The 25,901-nt window shown below is 33.7% G+C and overlaps 1 protein-coding gene across 1 annotated transcript in view; it reads left to right on the top strand.

The window, feature by feature from the left end:
* Window positions 1-7,565, top strand: part of LOC127868554 (zinc phosphodiesterase ELAC protein 2-like) — a 29,192-nt gene extending 21,627 nt beyond the window's left edge. The window contains exons 15-18 of the mRNA XM_052410412.1: window positions 3,918-4,038; window positions 5,304-5,382; window positions 6,493-6,637; window positions 6,902-7,565. Of these exons, the coding sequence (XP_052266372.1) occupies window positions 3,918-4,038; window positions 5,304-5,382; window positions 6,493-6,637; window positions 6,902-7,417 (861 nt within the window). The 3' untranslated portion in view covers window positions 7,418-7,565. The remainder of the gene's footprint in view (window positions 1-3,917; window positions 4,039-5,303; window positions 5,383-6,492; window positions 6,638-6,901) is intronic.
* Window positions 7,566-25,901: the final 18,336 nt, after the last annotated feature.

The following is a 25,901-nucleotide window of genomic DNA, read 5'->3' as shown; positions in this document are numbered from 1 at the left end:
TTGATCATGACTTGCAGATGACCCCTATTGATTTTCAGGTCACTAGGTCAAAGGTCAAGGTCACGGTGACCCAAATATAGTAAAATGGTTTCCGGATTATAACTCAAGAACGCATACGCTTAGGATCATGAAACTTCATGGGTAGATTGATCATGACTCGCAGATGACCCCTATTGATTTTCAGGTCACTAGGTTAAAGCTCAAGGTCACGATTGATCATGACTTGCAGATGACCCCTATTGATTTTCAGGTCACTTTGTCAAAGGTCAACGTCCGCCCCCACCCCGCCTCACCCCATCACATTTTTTTAAACATCTTATTAAATTAATTACTTCACCCCGAATTATACCCCCTCTCACCCTTATCCTCCCACGCCCCAACCCCCCCCCCCCCCCCCAATTTTTTTTTTTTATCAAGAGGGCATATTTGGTATTGCTGTTTGGAATAAATTACAATAACATGTAGCAATATGCATCACACCACTTTGTTTTCTCAATCACATTGCAGTGTAAAAAGATGTAGCATTCCAAAAAAAAAGAACATTTTTCCAAACCTAATTTTTTTTTCTTTCATATTCTTGTTCTTTTGTGTCTTTCTTATCCAAATTTTGTTTCTCCTAATTTTTTCGTATGTACAATTATTTTACTATCCAAAATGTCCAACAATCATACCAAAGTCAAAATCTGTTTAAGACTACTTATAAAACAATGCAAATAAATATGTGGGACTTCGTTCATAAATTTTTTGTACATAAAGGAAGTGGAATGCAACTTATTAAATACAGCTATTGTGTTTATGCCAATATACATGTAATTTTCTAATGCACTGGAGAGCCTGTTGTTTGATCTTTAGATGAGCCAAGTGTACCAACTGTGTTTTGTTGTATCAAATGAACAGTTCAATGAAACTGTTTCCATGGCAACTTTGATTTCAGTACAATGTACTGCTTTACCAGTCAATATTTTTTTACTTTTGAGCTTAGTGTCTCATTTGTACATGCATTACTGTATTAACTCCAAATCAATTAGTACAAGTGGTAGGCCAGTATTACATGGACTGGTGTTCACTGTTTACACAGTTTCACAACCCCATCTGATACTGGTCAGTATCTTGGCAAGTGGCCAAAGTTGGGAGCGGAATTAATGACTTGCAGATGACCCCTATTGATTTTCAGGTCACTAGGTCAAAGGTCAAGGTCACGGTGACCCAAATATAGTAAAATGGTTTCCGGATTATAACTCAAGAACGCATACGCTTAGGATCATGAAACTTCATGGGTAGATTGATCATGACTCGCAGATGACCCCTATTGATTTTCAGGTCACTAGGTTAAAGCTCAAGGTCACGATTGATCATGACTTGCAGATGACCCCTATTGATTTTCAGGTCACTTTGTCAAAGGTCAACGTCCGCCCCCACCCCGCCTCACCCCATCACATTTTTTTTAAACATCTTATTAAATTAATTACTTCACCCCGAATTATACCCCCTCTCACCCTTATCCTCCCACGCCCCAACCCCCCCCCCCCCCCCCCCCCCCCCCCCCCCAATTTTTTTTTTTTTTTTTTTTATCAAGAGGGCATATTTGGTATTGCTGTATGGAATAAATTACAATAACATGTAGCAATATGCATCACACCACTTTGTTTTCTCAATCACATTGCAGTGTAAAAAGATGTAGCATTCCAAAAAAAAAGAACATTTTTCCAAACCTAATTTTTTTTTCTTTCATATTCTTGTTCTTTTGTGTCTTTCTTATCCAAATTTTGTTTCTCCTAATTTTTTCGTATGTACAATTATTTTACTATCCAAAATGTCCAACAATCATACCAAAGTCAAAATCTGTTGAAGACTACTTATAAAACAATGCAAATAAATATGTGGGACTTCGTTCATAAATTTTTTGTACATAAAGGAAGTGGAATGCAACTTATTAAATACAGCTATTGTGTTTATGCCAATATACATGTAATTTTCTAATGCACTGGAGAGCCTGTTGTTTGATCTTTAGATGAGCCAAGTGTACCAACTGTGTTTTGTTGTATCAAATGAACAGTTCAATGAAACTGTTTCCATGGCAACTTTGATTTCAGAACAATGTACTGCTTTACCAGTCAATATTTTTAACTTTTGAGCTTAGTGTCTCATTTGTACATGCATTACTGTATTAACTCCAAATCAATTAGTACAAGTGGTAGGCCAGTATTACATGGACTGGTGTTCACTGTTTACACAGTTTCACAACCCCATCTGATACTGGTCAGTATCTTGGCAAGTGGCCAAAGTTGGGAGCGGAATTAATGGTCTATTACATAACTGACTTCTGTGTGTGGTAAACACATGATACTGGTCATGTGCTCAAGTTGCACTTGTATACATTTGCCCAATACACAACACTAGCCTTGGCTATTTTTAATCAGATTGCATTGCTATCTATGGTGGTCATTGACTAGGGGAGTTAACTGCTATAAATAACATGTTTCATTACCATTAATAAATAAAACATTACAAATTGTGTGCACGTTTCACATATTGTCAAATAAGTCAAAATGTGTGAAAGGAATCCAAAAAATCAAAGACTCAATCATATAATGGATATAATTGATTAGTATAGGTCCTGATTGGTTTTTGCACTATTAATTGGATACATTTCACAGGTCATTGACATACAGTGACAAAAAACATATTCACACAATGGCTGTCACTACAACGGAGAGCCCATATGGGGGGCATGCATGTTTTACAAACAGCCCTTGTTAATGTTCAAAGCTACCAACATCATTGTTGAATATTTTGTGAATTAAAAAATGCCCATGTATATATGTTTGGTTTAATCAAACATAAGCTTGCTACCTAAGTTGGCATCATTGCATTGGATATTGGGAATGTCACATTTAAAATTGTATTTCGGACCTGCTTGGTGTTGTATGTATTATGGTCAATTTTATAAATTCAATTTGTTAATAGCAGGGAAATTTTTAGGGGTCCTGTCAATAAAATTGGGGGTCCCAATAAATATGCTGGCTGCACAGTGTCAAAGTCAATCAGTTAAAAGTATAGTAATCGATTATTTACGTAAACAATAGCCGAGATATAACACACAGCTATACAATTAAAGATTGTATTTAATTGTTTAGTTTAATCTTGCTTGCCAGATTATAAGCTAGTGTAACCTCAGTAAGCTTTTCTTTCATAGCGACATAAATAGCTTACATTTACGCAATGTAATCTCAATTTGGGACTTTGCACCTAGCAACAGCAGGTGCGCGATAACACCATTGTTCGATAAATCAACAAGCGAGACAACTCGTACATCCTTCTAGAACATTACGTAATGCAGTTGTCTTTCAGAGTTTCTTGTTGATATTACGAGAACCAATACGTCAAAATGATTTGCGTCCCATGGGACGCAAATTAACAAACATGATGGTTCCTGACTGGCATTTTATGCGTATTTGAAGCAGAATATCGCGTCCCGTAAAATCCTGTTAATAGTGTTTAGTTCATTGTATTGTCAAGAAGAGTTATCTGTGTACAAGGAGGTGTATAAGCAGGCTGGAAATGCTTTATATTGAACAATATAAAAATACTTGCAAATGTTATTTAGCTTGAATATGATGGCATGCAGGGATATGAGTCGGAATGAGCCGTCTAGCCCATTGCACATACAATTTGTGCAAAGCTCCTAGCTTTTGTAAGAAAAACCTATGTTCACTATACAAAAAGTATTAAAAGTACACAAATGGGCAAATGTGATCAAATGTAAGGTAATAACCCGGGTATGCTGGACATTTTGTTTTATTTCTTATTAACATAAAATGGATGTGAGTTAAGGGGAGGGACCGCACTTTTTAATCATATATTTTAACAATAACATGTATCTGAATATAGTCCAATTGGAATTCTTGGTTTCACAGCTACAGCTATGCCAGGTATTGCACACAAAGTCATCTGCGGGACTTGTTATGCAACACAATGATGGCTGGAAGTTGGTTTACTCCGGAGATACCATGCCATGTGAGACTCTGGTGAAGGCAGGTTGGTGTTGTTTTCAATACTCCTGGTGTTTACTGACCTTATTTCATTTATACGGTATCCAATTATTAACCCTTTACCACTTAGATACGAATGTGTACACATGTTTAGTCCATTAGAAAGTTATATTAAATTTCAGACCTTGTTTACTTGATTGAATGTTTATGCCCCCGGATCGAAAGATCGGGGGTATATTGTTTTTTGCCTGTCTGTCATTGTATGTGTCCGTTAGTGTGTCCCAAAACTTTAACCAAAATTTTAACCTTCTTCATAAATTTTGCAATATTGAACATAGCAACTTGATATTCGGCATGCATGTGAATCTGGCGGAGCTGCACATTTTGAGTGGAGAGAGGTCAAGGTTATCCTTCAAGGTCATAGGTTAAAAAAATAAATTCAAAGTGGACTATTATGGGGCATTGTGTTTCTGACAAACACATCTCTTGTTTAAGGCTTCTTTTCCAACCCTTAGATATTGATGAGCAGCAAACAGCATAAAACTCGCATCCTGTTCTGGTTTTATGCTGGTTGCAAAAGCCATTTTCACTTTGCTTCTGATGGGGGGAAAGGTGTCAATTGAAACAGCAGAATTGTGAATTCAGTGGTAAAAGTAGCAACAATTTAATTTAATTTACTTAAGTAAAAGTACAGAAGTACCGGTAGTGCCAGTATGAGTAAGGTAAGAAGTAGCAGCAACATAAGCAGTGGCATCAAAATAATGATATCATTTGAATAAAAAAAGAAACTGAATCTTTAAATATACAGATTAGAAGCAAATTGATTATTTTGTTTTAGATTTGCACATATTGTGTACCGGTACATGCCATGCTTTATCAGACTGGTTTAATCTAACCAGTAAATTTTCATATGTTTGGATTTCTTTTTTAGCTCGGCTGTTTTCGGAGAAAACCTGAGGTATTGTCATAGCCAGCTCGTCGTGTTGTGTCGTATCCGTTGTCGTGTTGTCTGCCGTCCGTGTCGTGCTAGTACCTTAACATTTTGTCAAGGTTTTGAACATTGGCTCTTAAATCAAAGTGCTTTCACCGACAACTTTGAAACTTCATATGTAGCTGCACCTTGATGAGTTCTACATGCCACACCCATATTTCGGTCACTAGGTCAAAGGTCAAGGTTACTGTGAACTTTAAAAAAAAATCTGACAAACTTTCATTTCTTTAAAAATGCACCCGCAGCCGAGCGTGGCACCTGTTATGCGGTGCTCTTGTTTTTAATTATCCTTAAATTGGGATATGTTTGTTTCTTTTCAGGCAGGAATTGTGATATATTGATCCATGAAGCCACATTTAATGATGTCGAAATTGACCATGCTTTGAAAAAGCATCATTGGTATGTATCCTTGCAAGCAGCTGGTTAGTTCTCCCCAACCCGGTCGGCGGGGTAACTGGGGGGAACTTAAGTTGCATCTCCGATGCGTCTGTTTGTCCTTCTATTCATTTGTGTGTCCGTCCAAAGGTATAACTCAAAAAGTTTGTTGTAAGTACGTTTTACAACAGAACATAATTATGGTTTGTATGGTTACAGAAATAATAACGAACTAAAGTCTGGATCCTGAAATTATTGAAAATGTTCTTAAACTAGATTAATGAAATTGGAATGTAGATAAAAAGCCAGATGATGAATACATGTATCCACATTATGCCAGTTGTGTTTTTTTCGTCTGACAAAAATTGAGGTTGCCTTGGTCACCGATGCTATAGGTACAGAAATAATTGAAAACTAAATTCTGTATCTTGCGATACCGTAACAAGTAAGTAAGCTAGGTTAATAAAAACTTGATGTTTTTATAGAGTGGCATATGTGTATAGAACACAATATGAGACATATGCTTTCTAATTCAGATATGTCCAAAAGTATGTCAGTCTGTCTGTTAATAAGAAAAATCTGGATCCCACAATAACTAAAAAAACACGTATGATAGACTGATAAAACTCAGTACATGTATTTGGAACGAGGGTCATGACATGTGGTGTTAATGCACGTTATTCCATTTTTTTGTCAGACCAAAAATGTGATTGCAAGTGTTACAGATATTAGTAAAAACTTTGTGATAATGTTTGTGAGCATTATATTTCGCCCAAGTTTGAAAAGTTACAGATATGAGTGACAACTTGGTGATAATGTTTGTAGGCAAAATAATTTGCCCTAGTTTGATAACCAACCAGATCACCTGAAGTGTATCTGAATTATGGCCCTTGAATTATAAAAAAATTATGTCATTTTAACCTCTTTGCTCTAAATAATTTAAATCAGTTCATCTTGATTCTTTTGTGGGAACAATAACTTGGCAGTTTTTGATTTCCAGAAAGATGACCTTTAGTGCTTATAAATGTATTATGGCCATTGCATAATCAAAAAGTTGCCACTTACCGGTGAAGATCTTAAATATTTTTAAAAAAATCCACTTTTTGTCAGTAGCTTTTCCATTTCTGTTAACAGTGTAACCAGTGAGGCAATACTAGTTGGCAAGAAGATGGCTGCCAAGTACACTCTGCTCACCCATTTTTCGCAGAAAATGCCCAACATACCAAAATTCACTGCCTTGTTCACAGAAAATGTTGGCTATGCATTCGATCTTATGACGGTAAGCTTTTCTGTCTTAATGTAAGTCTGCACAATGTGGTTCTGACACTATAGTTCTGGATGTCTTTATAAAAACATGCTATTTTAACACTACAATTATTTCCTATATCCTTATTATTTGTATATATGGGCACTGAAATTATTTAATTGCCTGAAATTATGTAATAGGTAAGCATATTCCATCAAAAGGCTTTTAAAGTACTGGTTTCAATACATACATAGAGGAAATATACTTGCATTTTATTGTTCTATCATATTGTTGTAGATAAAGCCCAATCAATTACATCTCCTATACCACATGAAGCCATTCTATGAGAGCCTGTATGGAGCACACATTGAAGCAGCCGACACGAAAAAGAAGTATTTGAAAGTGAAACAAACTGAACCCGCTGATGGCTCTAAAGAAAGTCTGACAGAGGGCGTGGCAGCTACAGTTGAAGACTTGGAGGAAGTGCTGAAGAAAAGACTGGCAATGATTAAGAGCTGGACATGTGTAGATGGGGAGGATACAGGCAGAAGTGTCAGAGGTGTGGGTGCAGAATCGGATGAAAAGAAGGGTGCAAAGGTTGACAAGAATTTGGAACAAGTGTGTAAGAGTTCTAAAGAGTTTAAAGACTTAAACCTTGGTGCTGGTGAAGAACATGGGAAAAATGGTGATTGTTCTGTTGACAGTTATGAGATTGGTGAAGATTCTTTGATTCAGAACACGAAGGTAGATCAGACTGAGAAAAGAAAACATGGTGAATTGCAAAAAGATGTAAAACGTTCTAAGGTTGAATGATAATATTTTTTATGAAAAATAGGTTAATGAATTGAACATAAAAAATGAAAACAAATTTCTGTTGATAATTAAGTTAAATAAATGTATTCAATATTTTGGTTGCACTTGTACTGGTATTACTAGAAATATACGCTTTGACTTAACTTTTCAGTTGAATTTCATTTGTTTCTTGCGAGAAAGTCCCGATAAAGAAATTATTGTTACTTTAATTAATTTGTATAGTCACTGCTGGTGTTTCATCAAATACGGTTTAAAGATATAAGGCTAAACAATATAAACAGTTTGTGAGGTACGACTACCATATATTTGGACTCGCTTTTAATTTCAGAACTACATGTACATGGCTTTAGTTTGAGTGGTAGATTGAGAATTGTGTCTTACTTACCAGTTACTTTTTACATATACCTGCAAATTTTAATATTTAGATTTTACCGAAAAATTGATAAGTTAAAGCAAATTTTAATTTAAATGCTGGTAGCTAGTTGACAGCAGTTGCTTTTGATAATAAAGATATAATGTTGTTAGTAACAACTGCGGGGGATTTGACATGACATTGGGCCACTTAATTGTAAGCGTGGTGAAACTTTGGCACACTTTTGGTGATGTTATGTTTTTTATAATGACAAGCATCCATGATTCTTTTATTAGCAAGTCTTGGAAATCATACGATTAATTAGCACCAAATTGAACAACTTGTTTAACTATTGAAAAGTTAACAAATGAAGGTCGGTAAATTAAACGGTTACTTTCAGAATGAAAGTATAATGTGTCCCCCCTGTGGCTGTAACGCTGGTTATGTTGCACTAGACAATATATAAAGAGTTGTCAACAGTTATCCGCAAGTTCCGTGTTCCTTGAAGACTTTTAGTATGAACGTTGTATTTAAGTATTGGAAAAAAAAGAATACACTTTGAAGAACAGCCACCTTGATAAAGGCGATTTTAGGGTCAAAGGTCAATGCCACGTGGGCACAAAATCTTCCATTTAGAAGCAGTGCTGTTTAGGTGGTAGATGATATCAGTTGAGGGTTCCGACCGGCACTTTGATTTTATTTTATATTTGCCAAGTCGGTATAATTGTTTTTAAACCATTTAAAAAATTGCAATTGTAAAAGCATTTCATGACCCTGTTCACAAATAGGAAAATCTGTGAACCAGCTGCTTTTAATTTTAAATATGGTATAAATCTTTTTCTTGCACTGACAGCGCGATCTGTTTAAAATACCCGAAAGGGGAGTTCAACAGTATCCGAAGATAGTAGATAGATGATTATTCATTTTCGCATGATGTTCACAATTAGATCTATTCCAGCAAGTTTTTTCGCCCTTTAAAGGAGCCTTTTCACAGATTTTGGCATGTATTTAAGTTTGTCATTAAATGCTCTATATTGATAAATGTAAACATGACCTCTAAAAAGCCCCAGTAAAAATTCAAGAATACAATTTTTAAAAAAGTAACCCTCAACTGAGCTCGTACCACTGACCCTATGAGTGAAAAGTCTACCACTTAGACCACTCGGCCATCTGTGCTCATACTATGCAGGATGTATTATATACTTTATATAAGCAATCCTGAATCCTCGTAGTTTAACAAAATATAACTACACCAACAGAACTCTCCAAATGTTTCGCGTTGCAACGCTTTATAATTTTCAGGTATTTACATCGTCAAAAGATGCATATGGCTATTTTTATTTTTTTTATTTTTTTATTTATTATTTATGTTTTCTCTCAACTAAAACGAATATCTGCAAATCTAAAACAATTGTTTTTATTTTGTCAATTTACTAAAACGTGAAAAGGCCCCTTTGATTACCTCTATTTTATAGAGAAATAATGGTGTCGCATATCAAGTAGAACATCGCCATAAGGTACGAGATATATAGTTATATATTTAGTGGTATTTAGTTAGCTTAAGTTGTGTAGAGCTAAAAGATTATAAGTAAATCGATTGCTACTCAACGCGAGTATATAATTATCTTCACCTATCACATTAATCTTAGTGACGTGAAGTTGAAGTCATTTTGTAATTGTGACGTCCACGTTATAATGCTGCGTTTACATTATGTTCCCGGCAGCCAAGGCAGTCCCGTTTGCTCGAAACGTATCGCGCCGTGTGACTGTTGCAATTGTTGACCTTTAATCCAAAGTTTGCTAGGTTGTGCCAATATTCCTCACGGTTTATCAAGGTATCCTTGACGTGCCGTCGAAGCGAAAGCGCGGCCCTTCGACGGTGCGCTTAGTTTTCATCCACGGATCTATAAATGTTGCTTAAAGGTACGATGCCTTCTGTTAAGTTCCCGTACGTTCTTTGCGTTTGTCGTTCATTTGTCACGTTCTGTCAAGGTACCGTGCGGATCAAACGTGGACATCCGAGAGGTTTCGGGCACGAAGTACCGTTGTTGAGACCGTACAACTCAACTAGCCGTAACGCATGTCTGCAAAACGGGTCGGAATAAACACGTAGCAAAATGGCTGTCAATTTTCCCAGCTTGCCGTGGTAATCTTGACAAAACGTATCAAAACTTGATAGAAACATAACATGTCGGTGTATCATAGAGTACGGACCCTTTTCGGGTTCTGTTACGGCCTGCTACGTACTGTAAAGTTTTGTTGCGGTTAAAAAGTTCTATCACGTTTCTCATTTCCGTCGTGGCTGCCGTGGCAAATTTTTGACAGTTTATAATTTTGGCACGGCAACCCCGGTATGTCACGTTTGGCCATCCCGTTCCCCTACGTTGCCTCACGTTCATCCCGTTTCCTCCACGTCGGCCCGAAACGTGATTGCCGTGGTCGCCGGGAACATAGTGTAAACGCAGGCAGCATTAGGGGTAATGCCATCGGTTGCCATAACGCGGCATAACATAGAAGCAACCATGGGGGACTACACGCATAATTTGAGTGCGAAATACAGTAATTATTAATTTTGTAACAATCAATCGAATGGAATCAATTCGGAGAAGAGGACGGACACCCATATTACCAGGTATGCCTAAGTTCATATTTGATGATATGATGTTGTTAACTGCTATGCAGCGAGTCCAGAATAATTGTAGCACAGGTGCTTGAACAATTTTGTTGGTCCTTATATATATATATATAAAGAGAAAAGGTATCCAACGATGATTTCACATGTGTTTTGAATAACACTATGCAACAGCAAGATCAAACAATGCACACAGTACTCTGTTTCTGTTTAAATATAGTGTACTAATAGTTACATTCCAACAAAACTGGGACTGTCGAACGTTTTCGTTGCGGGCGGTCATTAGGTTTTAGCGCAATTTAACTTTCAGATATGTCTTTAATTTATTATTTTGTGGAATACTTAATAATCTTTAATTATTTTTGATGAAAAAAATGGTCCGCACACAGAGGTAGTCGCAGCGGGACCCACAGAACAAAACTGTCAAAAATGTGATAGTATATTTCAGACAGTACGAACTTGTATATTAACAATAATGGAACAAGTTTTATTATAGGTATAATACAAGTTTTCGAGGGCATGATCATCTTCGGGCGCATTCGGACATGAACGACTTTTGAGGGCGCCCGCAAATGATCATGTCCGAGTACAGTAGCAAAAATTCGATTATTTCATATGACGTCATACGGTTCAAAGAGAGTCAATACTGCCAATACATTGTCACTGAAGTATTTCAAGCATACAGCAGGGATGTTGAAGGTACATAAACACTTACATTTACAGCATAGTCTTTTGAAAGTGTTGAGTAAATAACCTTAACTTCATTGACGTTGCCAATAAAGCTGTTGTCAAGAGAGTGCATGGAAACTGGTGCTTATTCAGTTCCCCATTTATGCTTGGTAAGTCGTCGAAGGCTGGAATTATTAACAAACTTCATTGAATCCAATGAAAAATGGGAAGTAACTGCGCGTGGACCAGTTTATGGATATGAAAAACACATAGCAGGGCTTGAACGGCACGTGAATCGCTTTGTTAATACACGATTTCTCCCGTTCAAGCCCTCCTTTTGCCAAGTTTCTGCACCCCGCCAGAGGGCATTATAGATCGAGTTTATATATATATATATATATATATATATATATATATATATATATATATATATATATATATATATATATATATATATTCATATTGGGTCACAAAAACATGTTGATATTTACTGATTGTTTCAGATGCACGTTTTTTCATCATTTGTTATTTTATATTTGACTTCATTATTTTTTTCATAACTTATTAAGTTTTGGTGAGCCACAATTTAAAGGTCAGTGCAAATTGTTGCACAATTGTTGCTGATTTTTGTTGTTTGGTGGGTGGGGGTGGGCAGGGTGTGCAGATGGAAACAGATGCAGATAAAACGTTGTATGAGCTCCAAATATCACATTTCACCACGAGTAAGTCACAGAGTAACACAAATTGTAAATTTCTCCCAACATTTTATGTAAGTATATATAGTTACAATAATAAAGAATTTGTATGCAAGTGCGTATGTTAGTTGCATGTTGGTTTAGATATTTATGGCACGGTTATTTTGAATGCATTTAGCATACGTCTTTCCATTACATAATCACTTTGGAACAACTTTCTATTCGTCGTTACCATTTTGACCTTCGAAAAAATATTAATAGTATTAGGTATGCGATCCTGAAATATTCTGTTTCATAAATCAATATAATTTCGGACAAGAAATAAGTGACTTTCATGTGAACAAATTGTGGCATTATTGACTTGGAGGGACAGTACAAATACTACGAATTAAGGACCAATAATATTTCTTAAACTAATAAAATAAACGCGTTGTAGAGCACGTATGTACTGCCAGAAATTAATTAGAAATACGATCTGTATTAGTGTCAACAAACGTCAGTGCAAAAATAGAAATACAATTAGTTTTAATAGGCTGATAAAGTGGCTTGCAAACAAACCTTCCGGGTTTAGGTCAAGGTACTCCAGTCCAGTTGGTCATTGATCTCATTAGATAAATAACCCAGTTTCGATATAGCGAATTGTATAGGTATGACACGGGGAAAATAAGGTCGCTAGATTCGTAAAGATTTTTTACAGTTTTACAAAACGTTGTTGATTTAAGAAAATCTTAACTTCTTCACAATTCATATTATAATTCATTACATCAAAAGCCTTGTTATATTATTATGGAATAAGCAATCTTAAAGCATAACATGACGTGGATGTTCATAAAACAGAAGTCGAACACTTACCAAGTTTAATTGGACTTTCAATCAGTTTAGTATCGTGTTTCATTGTTATGACAATAAATTAACGATATTTTCTATCTAAAAGAATTCTTAAAATTAAGATTAGTACAAATTGCTAAGTCAGAGCAATGCTGAAAATATACATACCGATACTCTTGTTTAATTACAGCTTTGCGGTGTGCAGGTTTTAGTAATGCAAATAAATTATCATAATAGCGAGTCATATACGATTATTTGAAACTTGTTTGAATTGTATCATCCGAAAAAAACGGTATGCAAAAAAATGCTCATTGAAAACTAATTCATGACTGCTAGAATTCCAATCAAACATTCCGAAATTCAATTATAAAACACCTGATTACAAAACTACTGAACTATTTTCTGGAGAAGCGTTACCACGTTTCAATAATTTAAAAGTAATCTTTGCAAGTAGTGTTTATTTGCAAAGAGTAGTAAATCGAGAACTTCGCGGTTTTATCAAGTTAATGGTAACACTGATCGCCTGTTACCCAGAAAACAGAAAATCCGAAATTAAGTTTTAAAAAACTAGCGTGTCAGCAAGTTGTGTATGTGGTCAAAAGAATTATTTATACATAATAAATTTATGAATTATATATGTTATCGTGAGCATCTTCTAGCCTATACCAATAATAGATTGCACGTTAATATTGATTAAATAGTACACATTTCAAACTCATAACATTTCAAGTTTATAATTATACTTTGCATGAGAATTCGCTTACGAATATGTGTTCACTAGATGAATTGTATCCTGTCAAAATATTTAACTCTTTGGTCTGATTTGCTATCAAATATAGACACCTAATAGATTCATCATCAAATTATGTTTTTTTGTTCAAACAAAAATATTCAGACTTTAGTTTTCAAATTCCTTTTTTGTCAATGCATAATATGCCGTATTATCGATATATGATTTTTGTTCACTTAAATTTGATTGACATAAGTTAGAAGCTGATATGTTCAATATTAAATAAAAATGTATTTTTTTAGATTCCTTAGGTTGATAATGTTGGAAGTTTAGTATGGTCTTGATTTGTGATTCCTTCAGATTTTCCATATTTGGGCAACAATTTTGTACTGATATCAATCAAACGCATATGTATGACTTAATTTTCCAAAATGTCAATACTGATGATAGTGGTAAAGAAGTAGTTAAACTTCAACTAGAAACTCTAAGTATATATTTTTGATGGCAAACATTAAAGGGGCCTTTTCACAGATTGTTGCGTGTTTTGAAGTTTGGCATTAAATGCTTTTATATTGATTAATCTAACCATTGGATATAAAAAGCTCCAGTTAAAAATCAAGAATAAAATTTAAAAAAGGTAATCCTAAGCAGGACTCGAACCACTGACCCCTGGAGTCCTGGTGTAAAAAGTCTACCACATAGACCACTCGACCGTCCTTCCGTATGCAATACCAGACGTATTTTATACTTTATATAAGCAATCCTCGTAGTTTCCCAAAATATAACGACAAAAACAGAACTCTCCAACTTATTAATTCGTTTCGCGTTGCAACGCTTTATAATTTTCTGGTTTTTAAATCGTCAAAAGATGCATATAATGGCTATTTTAGAGCATGGTAATTGTTCAGTACTACTGTTTCCTCACAAATATCATACATAAACCGAAAATTTGCGAATTTTAAACAACTTTTTCAATTTTGTCAATTTACCCAAACGTGAAAAGGCCCCTTTAATGTTGAAGTGTTGTTTTGAGCAATGGTCTGGTGTCACGTTACAAATTAAGACAAAGCAACTTAAAAATGATCGGATACATAAACTACCAAGAAAGTCTTCAACGCAGATAATATGTAGTTAAACTCAAGAAACATCATCTGTATATTAATACTTTTCTTGTAGTTAATTTAAGGCAAATTAGGAATCGCCTTAACAGTACAAGGCAATTCATACACCAAGACATTCAACATAGAAACGTGATTTAAACTGGGTTCAGGGCATTTGACTGGTCGATGTAAAGTATTGGAGCGGGGGGGGGATTTCAGGTATCCCAAACCGTACACTTGCCCTAAAATTGATCACAAGACATACACGTGTAAATAAACAATATGCTCATGGCATTTCAATTCCAATTAAAAAGCAATACAAGAAGATAATGTTTCGATGTAATTACTAAATCGTTAAGAAATAGCAGGGCAAGAGAATGCAACTTTTTAAGACACAACCACAGAAGATTGCAAAACCATAGTAGATTTGAATATATTTCGCACCAATGTAGATTTCGAAATGCCGGTAGATTTCAAACCATTATAGATTACGAAGCATGGTAGATTTAAAATCCAAAGAAGTGTCAGAAGCCAAAGTTGGCCACTTAACCCTTTTCGTGTACGCTTGTTTGCTTTGCACAATATCGCGAAGTTTTCAAATTGTTGCTATGTAAATTAAAAACACCTCTTATTCGTTATGTCAGCCAATTAATCTGGGGAATTAACTATAAAAACGAAACATGTATTCATAGCGCAACTTGCCTCTCATACCACTTTGGTCACAAAACTTCTCATATGTCAAAATTGAGCTAATTTATAGTCAATTTTTACTGCTGGACCGCTAAAGGTGACCATACATTTGTTCGTAGGGCGACCGCTTTTTCACGCAAAACCTCGTGTTATTTAAACATCCAATAATATGTAGTAAAGAAATCGGTGAGAACTGATTTAAAAATGCTTTATGGACAAATAATTCTTTTGAAAATTCTAAATGTCAAGTTTTCTCTGAGGTCAGAAGACAGTGTTCTATTGTGGTAATTGACTTAATTTGAGTGATGAATGACACAGTGACTAGGAACAAGCTGTTTTAGTAAAAAAAACTTTGACCTCTAAATATGAAATTCATATGAGGCAATGAGCCTGGTAATCCACGTATTAGGTTGTAATTGCCACTAAAGTGAAGAAAAAACGGGTCGTTAAACGGCAATATACAAGGTCAAAACATTCCGTGGTTACGTTCAATAATCTTTTTTACTGCTAATATGGAGATTTTCTTCCGCAATACACTCAGTTTGACTCTTCTGATTTGTTGTCGTTTTTTTTCCTTATTGCGACAGGACAATTAAATTTAGATTGTGTGTAAAAAGGAATAGTAAAGTCATAATATTCAGGATGTAAACAGTAGCTGTTTGTGAAAAAATGTTGTTTTAGATGTATTATTCATATCTAAGCACATATATACTAATTTTAGCTTATTTTTTATGCACATTTCGGAAAAATAGGTTTAGTGTGCTTTCTACGGCACTTTAATTGCAAAATGAGAAAAATATTCAATTTCATTTCTTTTATTAAAACACAATTATTGTTTATAATGTAATTAATTTTAATCATTTAAGAATAAAGGCGGTTAAATAAGTAACGTTAATTCTTTGTTTTCGTCAGATATTTCCCAGATTTCACCATTTTGCAACAACGTTATATCAACTAAGATATTCAAAGTAGAAGAAGGAGCATATTGACCTCGAATCAAAAAGTTAAGAGTTCTTATATATTTTTATTGCAATGACTTTCATTTATAAGTACTTATGACATAATACTCGATGACATGACACATTAGGTACATGCAAGTGCATAATTAATGGGTATTAGTTATAATGAGTACAAAAGCGAGCGAGACACGAATGATCATATTGATAAAATTTAATCGCATTTTAGCGAATATTTCACAAGATGCGAATATAAGATTTTTATTCTAAATGGTCAACTATATAGAAAAAATATGTATATTAGTCTGATTAAGATGAAAATATTCATTAAATGTCTATATTTATATTATGACTTATTTGATGGGAATATCTATATCTATGGCACTAGAGATTTTATTCGGAAGAAAAGGCATTTGGAATATGAACTCAATCCGGATCATCTTAGCCAAGCTTTAATTGATTATATTTGATACTACAACGGTTTGATTTGGGTTATGTTGATGCAGTAGTTCATATACATCATTAAGTGTTTTAACATAATCATTCTCCATAGGCGATCGGTAGTAGTGATACGTGTTATTGTTTTTGTTAAATCTCTTTAAAAGCATTTCTGTAATTAAATCTAATATTTTATATATGGTAATTTGAACGTTTATAAATTGCAAATTCTGACTATATACATACATGTTGTTGACACGAATATGACCTATATGAAATCTATTTATTTCAACTTTTTCCTATACACCTTCGTAACATTTGAATTATGTCTGGATATTGGTTCCTTCTCATGAATATAGGACCGCGTGTTATTATTGCATTTTCTCTCCAGTTTATGTCTAGAAATGTTTTTATCTACTATAAGGATTTATGAATTTAGCATAAAGTAGTTGAGTAAATGGGGAAATTATGGGAATTAATTACACAACAAAGAAACAAATAAAATAATTATTCAAAGAAGAAAACACTTGACAAAAAATTAGCAATACTCAATTCAATAAAGGTTTATTTGCGAACTGTGCCAAAGCCTAGTTATATATTTTATCAGTTTAGTTTATGGATGTTTTACCCAACCTCACTGTATATGATTGAAATGTAAACTAATTATTATAATTAAAAAAACATGTATGAAATTGTCGTTCATTGTATTGCATTCTGACATTTACATGCATGTGTAGTATATAAGGGATACCTTAATGAATATGTAAATCTCTGATGCGGCAATTCTTTGATCTTTGACATTTAATATAATATAAATTTTCTCAAACCGATTCAGAGAGGCACATTACGCTTTTATTTCAGACAGTTAACTGTAAGAATAATGAACCAGACATTTCACAAGTTATGCGGACGGGTAAACCGATTTATATTTGCTAGATTGTAGTATACTCCGTATAGCAAAGCAGATCACTCTGTCTTAAATTTGACTAATACAATTCTTTCGAAGGTGTTTGAATTCGCGTCTTCGCATTCAAATCAAAACAGTGCATTGTTGTTGTTAATCTGTGTGTATCTTTTTGAAATACAAATTGTATGAAATACACCCATATATAAAAAATAATTGATATTTACAATTCATGACCTTTGTATGCGTGAAGCATTTGCGTACATTTATGAGATTGTTTATTATAAGGTTAATACAATATGCCACAGATGTGATTTTAGAAAATAAATCTGTTTCAAATCGCAAGCAATATTGATTGTACGTAACTTCGTGTTAATGACCCGTTAACTCTAAATCGGATCTAAATAACATACTTCAAGGTCACGAATAATGTTTACTTTGCGCTTGAGTAATACCCATTTGGTTAAGACTATAAATGCCATTAATTAAGTAAGATATATGCTTAACTAAGCGGGACACTGGAGATGAATGGTGTTGGTCAATTTCCGTGTATGATTTTAAACGTCCTGTTCAAATATTATCAAATTACCGTTTTTCTATTTTCCAACGTTTTGCACTATTCATTGGATACAATGACCTTTATTTATTTTGACCGTATGTTTTAGACAAAAAAATCTTCAAGACTTTGTATCAACATATGTGAACGTAGAACTGAGTAAACCAAAATACGATTTGATCATGCCACTTATTTATGGTAGTTTATTTATTTAAATTCTAAGAAACACAGCAGAGCTACTTTTCAGTGGAAACCATCAAACAGGTAGAAGATTTTGAAATGCAGATAATATTAAAGAATTATCTGCCAAATACAGTTTTGCCTGGAGAGTTTATGATTGAAAAAACAACAACTATTGATTTTTCCTGATGATCTTCCACTTTTCATTTAAAATAATACTACTGCTCTAGTGAATCATTTGGTGAATTAAAAGTCATTGTAATATATTAAAGGGATCTTTTCACGCTTTGGTAAATTGACAAAATTGAAAAAAATTGTTTCAGATTCGCAAATTTTCGTTTTAGTTATGATATTTGTGAGGAAACAGTAATACTGAACATTTACCATGGTCTAATATAGCCATTATATGCATCTTTTGACGATTTTAAAACCTAAAAATTATAAAGCGTTGCAACGCGAAACGATTGAATAATTTGGAGAGTTCTGTTTTTGTCGTTAAATTTTGTGAAACTACGAAGATTGCTTATATAAGGTATAAAATACTTTACGCATATGTACTCGGCGGAATAGCTCAGTAGGCAATGCTCTTTTTCTTTTTTAAATTTTATTCTTGATTTTTTACTGGAGCTTTTACGATCCAATGTTAACATTTATCGATATAAAGCATTTAATGAATACGTAAAAAAATGCCAAAATCTGTGAAAAGGCCCCTTTAAAATGATTACATAAAACCTGCAGTCATCTTTAAAGTGTGTTTTTCACATCGATATATGTTAATATCGCTATAAATCTATAAATGCCAGACATAAATCAGGCTTACGAAATAGGATACGTGCACTATCATTTGGTACCATTTAATTATTCTAATTTATGCTCGTGCATCATAAAAACATACAATGCATTAATTAATTCAACAAGTTATAAGGTTTACTGCGATAGTGATTCCCAATGTATAAAAATATATAAAAGAAGCTCTAGTTATAAGCAAAACGATCCTGAAAAATACTTTTTAATAGATTTCACCACCCCCTCGATAGTACTTACCATATATTGGGATTATTTGTATTTGTATTTAAATTGCATTTTAGGTTATACATGTATAATATTATGTTATTATTCGAATTCACATGATATAAAATGATGTGTATGAAGACGATGTAATATTGTTTCTATCTGTCTGTCTGTTTGTCTGTCTGTCTGTCTGTCTGTCTGTCTGTCTGTCTATTTGTCTGTCTGTCTATCTGACTGTCTGTCTGTCTGTCTGTCTGTCTGTCTGTCTGTCTGTCTGTCTGTCTGTCTGTCTGTCTGTCTGTCTGTCTGTCCGGGTCCGTCCGTCCGTCCGTCCGTCTGCCCTTGTGTTTGTCTGTCTGTCTGTTTTTTTCTTTAAAGTTTTCATTGTTAATTGTTCCTTGTGAGCACACAAATTCGAAACAATTTAATTTAAACAAATGTGTTGTTATTTAAAAAAAAAGGCTTTTATGCAACGATATACAGATTAAATGGCATACTCAATAAAACGATTTTATAACTAAAATTGTCATCGAAAGTAATCGAAAGGAATCGAAAGTAATCGTGTGTTTCATCCGGAGAATTATATCTGTAAGACCGACGTATTACAATAATTGTGTTATGGTCTTGCTATTTGTTTTATTCATTGTTTATATATAATAATTTAATCATTTCAATGCATTAGTAATTTTTCACATATGTATATCTGCCATCTCACATGTTGCATTGTAGTTAAACGTCTACACATTAAAATTAGTTTTAATTAAACACCCTAAGTAACCCACAAAACCCATTCTAATATAACACCTGGTTATACAAGCAACAGGAAATTGAATCTAATTAACGCGATGTAAACGTTATATTATTCAGCGTTGAAGGAAAAGCATACATAATTTTGTTATTAATATAGTTCAAAAAACGTATGTTTATAAATATGTTTATATCTTATTTTACAATAATTATTTGCTATTAAACGGATTTAATCGATCAATCAAATAATAACGCACCTTTGTACAAAATGCATTTCTTGAATTTATGGTAATTGCATCAAAGCATAGTTGTAGACTTCTTGTCTTATAATAAGGTACGTGAAAAACTTGTTAATACTTTTAAGAGAGACACGACCTCGAACATGCTCATCATGTATTCCGTCCATTATTCCACAAGTGTATGCTCGATTTATTTAATCTAAATTCTATTGCATTAATCTATAAAGGTCTTCTTAATCAGCTGTTGATGACAAATCTAATCAACAACGAGTAACATAGCATCTCGAGAAGAGCTCTTAATGTGGAGATATGTGTTGTGTTTATTGATCATGAAGATTATTCAGATTATCATCATCAAAATAGTTTTAGTGGCATTGTAATAATTCAAACATAATCATCAGAAGGTCAGATTAAGGTCAGAACATGTATTGAAAGATGTGGTATGGGGATATAACTTGAAACCAAACTGCAATATACCATAGAAATGCAGGCAAGTATTCCCAGGAATGAAAATAGATAAAAACAATTCCAAGGCTACTAATCCATGAAACGATTTCGAAAATAATAAAAATTACGTACAGATCCGACGCAGAGGTCAAATGAATAAACTTCAATCTCGAAGTTCATCATGCTGATAATTAATGCAATATTGCTCATTCAAGTCAGTGAAATGTTCTGTCTGTAAAATTGTTAAGACTCCAATTAGTAATGGTTTCATCCCCATAGACTTATAGAGCCACATTAGATTGTATTAGAGGCAGACCTACTACAAATTAGACATGTCAATGTGATTTTACATGTATTAAATTAATGAAAATAAAATACTTTAGATTAATGATGCCTTTTAATTAAATTGTATAGCTGACCGTCATCATTTCCTTCTTTTGCTTATTTTTTTTAAATAACGTTAGACTTTTTTTAAATATATAAGAAATAGATGTTTTATTGAAGATTCGTCTATGGCATTAATTTGGCTTTGTGTTTTAAACAAATTATATCCAAGTACATTTATAAACGATGTGTTTATGCAAAAATGTGACAAATTACAAATGGTAAAATGATGGACAATTTGAGATAGTATAACTTACACAACAGCATTTTAGTCAATAATTATTCATTGGATAAGCATCTTCTGGGATTGTCCACCATTCGAGAACAAAACTCAAATGTAGTTTGCTGAGCGAATGAGATATTTAATGTTATACAACACTAGTTACTTATAATGTAAAGATTACATATCACCGACAACCTATAATTTGTTTCTTTTATGCTCACAGGTTCGATAGAAACTGTGCACCCAAATGTCATCTAATAAAAAGTCTAAAAGGATTTGCAAAATTATTATTTTGTGTATGCACATGTTTGATTCAAATATACTACATTTGTTATGTTATAAATGTTTGTATGCACATGTTTGATTCAAATATACTACATTTGTTATGTTATAAATGTTCTTCTGTTATTTATTTATGTTATTTTTATCAGAAGTTTCCTTGTTAAATCTTGATTTGACTGCAAGCAAACAACTGTGTAGACCATAATCAATTGACCATGTGCGTTACGTTGTCCCGGTATTAATGGAAAACATATTGAGTGCCGAACATATATATTTTAAGAACATATGAGCCGAAATATTCGCCCTTTATGGATTGGAATTGAGGAATTGTGTCCACCCGGAGCTGTTTCTCAGTAACTATTGAATAGAATACAATGAAACTTAAAAAAAAATTAATGTGCATCATCATACTGCGGTGGTGCATGTGTAAATTCTGTCGGGATGGATTTTGTTACCTCAGAGTAATGGTTCCTTAATTGATTGAAATGAAGACGTTTTGTACGTCCGGAGCTTTTTTTGGTAACAATTGTATAAAATGTCATGAAAATTATATAAATGTGTATTATCCTACTGTGTTAGTACACGTTAGAGATTCGTCTGGATTGACTAGGTAATTTAGATTTAGGAAATTAATCTATCCGAAACTGTTTATGAATAACTATTGTATCAAATGTGATCAAAGAAATGTATAATTGTACTGTGGTAATGCACTAGCATGTTTTGTGGGGATCACCTATAAAGTTTAGGCCCCTAATTTGATTGCTATTGAAGACTTTGTCTGCACGAAGCCGTTGTATAGAATTAAATACAATACAAATTTAATGTGTATTATCATACTTGTTTTTGGTGTTTCTTAGACAATATTGGTTAGGATGACTAAATCAGTTTAGAGTTATAGATAGCCGTCTTATTGATTGAAACTAAAGGATTTTTTTAATTCGGTGGGTGAATTCAAGTATGTGCTTACTATTGATATGGATATTGTACATTCCTTTATCACAACAGACGTATTTTTTCTGCCTTTATCTGGTACGTAATCTCTGCCTGACGCACAGCAAATGCTTAAATGCTGTTATCAACATATGTGGAAAGTTGTTTAGAAGAGACAATATGGTCAATATGAAACTTACGCAATACATTATTGTTATTATTCATATTGTATGGAGATGCCATCACGAAATATAATGGGTTGAAAAAAATGAAACTAACGCGATATTGGCATGGGGTCACAGTTTCACATTACAAGGTCCCAGAGTTTTCCGTTTGGTCCTGAATATATTAATTTGAGTGAAAGGTTGCATTTAAAAGGACCCACATAGGTACTATTTTTACAAACAATAATTTTTTTTATTATTTTTTGTAAGCCGAAAAACGATTTGATAATTTTTGCTCATGTAGTTTAGTCATATAAATCGCAAATGATGTGGCTATTTTCTGCAGAATTTAAATGAACGGTTATTTTATCATTTGTTCTTGCATACAAAAAGGAGGGTCGGCCAGGATGAATGGTAGAAACAAACAGCTTTTCATTTAACGTCTTTATACGAACTATCACCCTTGTTGCTTAATTTATAACGCATGGGGATTCGGACTATTTTTTTGTATTAGGATGCGTTAACGGTTAACATTAAATATAGAAAATATAAACATAAAAAGGCAAAACGAATCACCCATTAATCATACTATACTAAGACGTAACTGTAACCCAAACCACATTGTTTATTTAGCAATTACAACCTTTAATTTTATAATATAAAAATCAATCTTCAACATCGTCAAGCACCTCACGTTCGTTAAAATCTATTTATTAAAAAATATTCGTGTAAGAAAGAGGACTATTTAAAAATGGAAATACGTGTTAATTTGTCCCCACATAAAATCCTATTGTGAAAATAATTGATAATATAGAGAATACTAGGTTAGCGTTGAATACAGAGAAGTTTATGTTGCGAGGCTTAGAACGCCGGAAGCGCGAGCCTTGGCGAGCGCTTTCGGTGTTCGAGCCGAGCAACATAAACTTCTCTGTATTCAACGCTAATCCTAGTATTCTATTTATCCCATTTGATTTTTTCAACATGACATTTAACATAAATAGATCTAATAACCTTAACAATAATTTTAGTTCAGTCATAAAAGCGCTTAAAATCTAACAAATGTAACCATGCGTAGTGATATACATGTATTTGTTCTGGTACGCAAAATAGTCTTTAAAAAATTCACACACAGACTGTAAAACAAGTAAAAATATCACCATATGCCTACATTCAATTTTATGCAGTATGCGAATTTTTACACATTACGACCGCGAAAAGAAGATTTTACTTTACTATAATTCATTTTATTTTGGAAAGAAAATTATCAAAATCCAATATGGCGGCGATTGCTCCTGACAAAATGCTGTCGATGTCAACATACATGTACACCATCGACGACCTAGTTCTGGCTACCATAACTTTAAATGTCGCTTTTTATGATTTTTGACTGGCGCGACTTTGTACAGGTCTGTCAATAGGCCTACTAAATAAACTGTACGCTGAAGTTTCTTTAGCTATCGAAGACCTTGACAATTTTGACGAGTAAACAGACAATTGCAGCGACTGACACTTTATTTGACAAAATATACAGGGTAATACGTTTTCCGACTTCGGACGACGAATTTTAGGACGCGCAGAACGTGTTTTTTATATAATGTTATGGGTATGCCATGTGTGATCCGATGCATCAATGGCGCCCATGTTAAAATCATTTCCCCGAGAACAGGTAAACGACAAAAGTACAAACAAAAATCAAAACACGTAAGAACTAGTATTTTACCTTTAATTATCCTTTAAAATCCATATAATAATCCATTTAACTCAATAATTGACGATTTTGCATCTAGGGTCTTTAATAATTATTTTAGCATAGTTAAATGAAGACCCTTATGCCATTCTATCACTTTATTCAAATGAGTTTATGAACGCGATAAACTTTCTTCTTCGTCACACGCTACGTCATGTACTCTACATTACTGCTATTCAAATGAACCGGAGCAGTTTATCTAATAATAGCCGTTGGTAAACTCGGTTGCATTTGCAGATTTCTGCATACAAACATAATTATGTTTAAACTTGCACAATGTTTTATTTATCTATGGTAAATGCCCTTATTGTACGAGATAATAATTTAATATATAAATACACAAAGAATGGAAAACATTCCAGTACACAACAGATAAATGAGTAGAAAATACCCCATGTACAAAATGGGACGTTCCCAATTCCAGTGTGGTGCTATTTTTACCATCTTATACTTTACACAGCTCTATGCCTAACGTGGATTAAATAGGAAAGCAAACATAGCAGATTATTCATGAACTGTGCGATATGTGTATGGCTTGTTGTACATTTTAAATATTTAAGTTAAATGTCAAAAGTATATGCTTTGGTTATAAACAATGCACATTACACGAAATAAGGAAAATGTGATCAATTGACAATTCAGATATGTCGACATACAGTACATGTAGAAAACATGTGAAATAAGTCGCGTTTATAATAAATCGTCAAAAAAATGGGGAAAATGACGCAATAAGTATTTCATTTTATGACGCCATCAATCAGCTGATTCATTATACGGATGGCGAAAAATTATGTCATATGACTAGATTTAAAGGTTGAAGGTCGTATAATTTTGAAGCTTAAGTTTTGTCGACTTTGTTATAAATAAAAAAATAACAAAACAAAAATCGTGTAATTTCATATTTTATTTCAACATTTCCTTTTGGTGAATATGTCATATATATGTTTTTCTGCAAAATATGCACATTCTCTTCTAATGGGTGACCTTAAAATTCGATCAATGAACCAAACAATATCGACCTAATTTTAGCGCATATCGCATGACGTCATTTAAAAAGTAGTCCGTGCACGCGACAGGTATATTCCACAGTGTTGAATACAAGCAAGTATATTCCACAACGTGTTATACCGTCAATGTCGCGGTGAAAATGGGATAAAAAATTATATTGGTGTATGCCGTTTATAAAACGGTAGTGGGTGAAGTCTCGCATTGGACGCACTTTTCGTCCGGAGGTCGGCCTTAAAGGTTAAAGGGAGTACTGGGGCGTTAACCAACATTGAACTATTTGAACTTTAAAAAGGGACTTTTGCACCGTATGCACGGATATTCTCTCGCGATATTTCCGCTTTCTAATGGGATATTTCCGCGTTATATCGGGATATTTCCGCTTTCTATATTGTTTGTATCCCGAGGAACTATACTTTCTGAGATCATTCAAAGACGAATTTCCGTTCGACAATGCAAACGACCACACTTTTTGTTAAAATGTTGATTTTTCGTTTATCAAATGTATATTTCCAACCGATTGATTACACGCATACCTGGTATATGTAAATCGCTTAAAAATGTCGATTTTGAGA

This window comes from Dreissena polymorpha, chromosome 2, assembly GCF_020536995.1.
Source record: "Dreissena polymorpha isolate Duluth1 chromosome 2, UMN_Dpol_1.0, whole genome shotgun sequence".
NCBI classification, from domain to species: domain Eukaryota; kingdom Metazoa; phylum Mollusca; class Bivalvia; order Myida; family Dreissenidae; genus Dreissena; species Dreissena polymorpha.
Note: the sequence above shows the minus strand (reverse complement) of the source record. Positions and strands in the feature narration are given on the sequence as shown.